This window comes from Solanum dulcamara, chromosome 7 (genome assembly GCF_947179165.1).
Source record: "Solanum dulcamara chromosome 7, daSolDulc1.2, whole genome shotgun sequence".
Lineage (NCBI taxonomy): Eukaryota > Viridiplantae > Streptophyta > Magnoliopsida > Solanales > Solanaceae > Solanum > Solanum dulcamara.
Window position 1 is genome coordinate 59,862,816 of NC_077243.1, and position 2,773 is coordinate 59,865,588.

Sequence of the window (2,773 nt, forward strand, 5' to 3'; positions counted from 1 at the left end):
ATATTTTTCTCCTACCATTTTTTTAAAGAAAATCTAAAAAACTTGAAAGAGAAGGAAAATCTACAGAGAAAAGGTAACTTATTTAATAGAGCTAAATGATGTAATACGTGACAAAATAACATGGCAAGAAAAAAAAAAGGTAACTAAAAAGAACTTACCAAGAAATATATTCAACAACTCTCCAAGTTCATACTACTAAACTCCATAAGTTCTAGAAGCACGTGTGAAGTGGTGGGCCCTCCAGTCTCTTTTCCATCAAGGAAACTGTACTCCCACAACCCTGTATATAAAACCCCAGCAGAGAAGAGAACAACACAAACAATTCTCTCTCTCTCTCTCTCTCTAAGATTCAAGGATAAACCCAGAAAAATGAAAAAAACAAATATGCAGGAGGTAGGAGAAGATGAATATTTGTGCCTCAGCTTTAACAATTTTGGATTTTTATCAGAAATCGCCGCTAAAATCTCCGATGAATTTCAGGCGGAGGTGTACGATAGCTTCGACGGCGATGAAGATTTCGAATTCTCTTTGGTCTCTGAAAATCCGGATAACTCAACCACAGAATTCATCTACGACGGTCAAACTAAATTCCAGAAGCCAATTTTCCCTGTATTCAACCGCGATCTATTGTTAAAGGATGTTTCATATGTTAAGAAAGTTAACGATTTGGAGTCTGAGAATGTTGATAGTTCAATTCGGATTCCGTTGAGGAATTTGTTTCTAGAAGAAGGGGAATCGACGACGTCGTCGTCGGTAGATGACATAGAGACGATACCTCCTGGAACGTACTGTGTGTGGAAGCCGAAGATGAGCGAACCATCACCAGGAAAATGTAAGAAGAGTAAATCAACAGGATTTGTGTCAAAGCGGTGGCCGAGGATTCGAGATCTGTTACGGCGGAGTAACAGCGAAGGGAAGGTGGAGGACAGTTTTGTATTTCTCACACCGAAAAAGACAATAGAAAAAGTAACAGGAAAATCAAAGAATTCCAGTACTGAGGTTGTGAAAATGGCCGGGAAGTTGAAGCAGACGACAGGAAGTTATATCACCGGAGGAGAGAAGGTTTCACCAGCGGCTCACCAGGCACTCTGTAGAGCGGGTAAAGAAGCTGATAAGAACAGGAGAAAATCATACCTACCGTATAGGCAAGACCTCATAGGATTTTTCGCCATTGGTTTGAATAGAAGTTATCGTCCATTCTAACACCATGCAAATGCCTTTAGCATACATTATTACAGAGTTTTTTGTTCTAGTATATCATTCTATCAACAAACATTTCAAAATGTATGTTGCTCTTTTACTTGCCAATTCTCAAATTAAAACAATTTTGACAACTCCCCCTCCCTACCAATGACCAATCTGTTGGATTTTGAGAATTAAATTTTTAAAATTTTGATCCTAAATTGAGATATAAAATTTCTAAGACGTAATTAATTCAAAATATTTGAAAAACACACATAAAAAAATTCAAACGATATCATATAAAAATTAAAATAATATTTAAAATGGTTAATAATATTTAAAATGGTTCATAAGTACAACATTTTCTCAAGAGGATACTGCAAATATTTTCCTCGTCTTTAATCATTCAAATTATCGATCATATATAGAAATTTTGATAGAGTACTTATCGATTACAAAACTTACTTGAGCAAGAGCAGCGAATGAATCATGAGCGAAAACAAGCTTTTAGAGAGCTAGAGTTGCTTTAATGAAATGACCATTATTTATTGCTAACATTCATTTTTTGACCGCCGACTCTCACTTCAAACTGAAAGCTGCTACTACTACTATTCATTTATTACTCTTATCAATTTAATACTCCTTTTGTTTTAACTTTTAATTTCACATTTAAATTTAATACATTCATTAAGAAAAAAATAATGATTGATATGGTCGCTTTATAACATCTTCCTTATTCATTGCTATTCAAATATTACATCTTGAAAAATAATTAATATTAAAAATAAAATATGAAAAAATTAATTGTTTTTCTTGATACGTTAAAATAGGGTATTTAATTTGACTTATTTTAAGTAATTTTTTATTTTTTATTTTTGAAAGTGTTTGGAAAAGATATAAAATATTTTTAAGCCAAAAAAGTACAAAAATATAAAAGCCAAAAGTTGAATATGACCAACTTATCACTTTTAACTTTTAACTTAGAGATAAGTGTCAAAAACACATCTGAACTATCCATCTTTTTTGAGTTTCATATCTAAACTATTGAGAGTGTGAGTTTTATATCTAAGCTATCACTTATTAGTTTGAGAAACACACATCTCTCTTTTATTCTACTCTTATCACGGTATGTGTACTACACTCTCTCTTTCATTTAAAAAAAATGTCATATCACACTCCACATGGACAAAATATTTCACCTTAACAAAAATTAAATAAATTATTCGAATTAGTTAAAAATAAATATTAAAGTATTACTATCTTCCGTCCAAAAAAGCTATAAAATAAAATATAAATATTTTTCTTACCTTTCTCTCACCATAACCCCCACCCCACCCCTAATTTTTTAGTTTTATTTAATTTAAAAAATTCTTACTTCATCTCCCTCCCTTTCGAATAATAATTTAGATGTGTCACGATCCGATCTAGGGCCTAGTCGTAACACGACGATTAAAATTTCGAAGGGCTACAACCAAGCCTCTTGTACATATCATAAGCATTCATAAGGTAAAGCAAAAACGGAAATATCATAAGAGAGTCCAAACCATGAATAATAAATGAAGAATGTCACATGACAACATAGACTCGAAAC

General features: G+C 32.5%; 1 protein-coding gene across 1 annotated transcript; it reads left to right on the top strand.

The window, feature by feature from the left end:
• Window positions 1-319: 319 nt before the first annotated feature.
• On the top strand, window positions 320-1,334 carry LOC129895650 (uncharacterized). The gene has a single exon (XM_055971381.1). It carries the CDS (start codon window positions 370-372, stop codon window positions 1,201-1,203), a length of 834 nt encoding a protein of 277 aa, XP_055827356.1. The 5' UTR covers window positions 320-369; the 3' UTR covers window positions 1,204-1,334.
• Window positions 1,335-2,773: the final 1,439 nt, after the last annotated feature.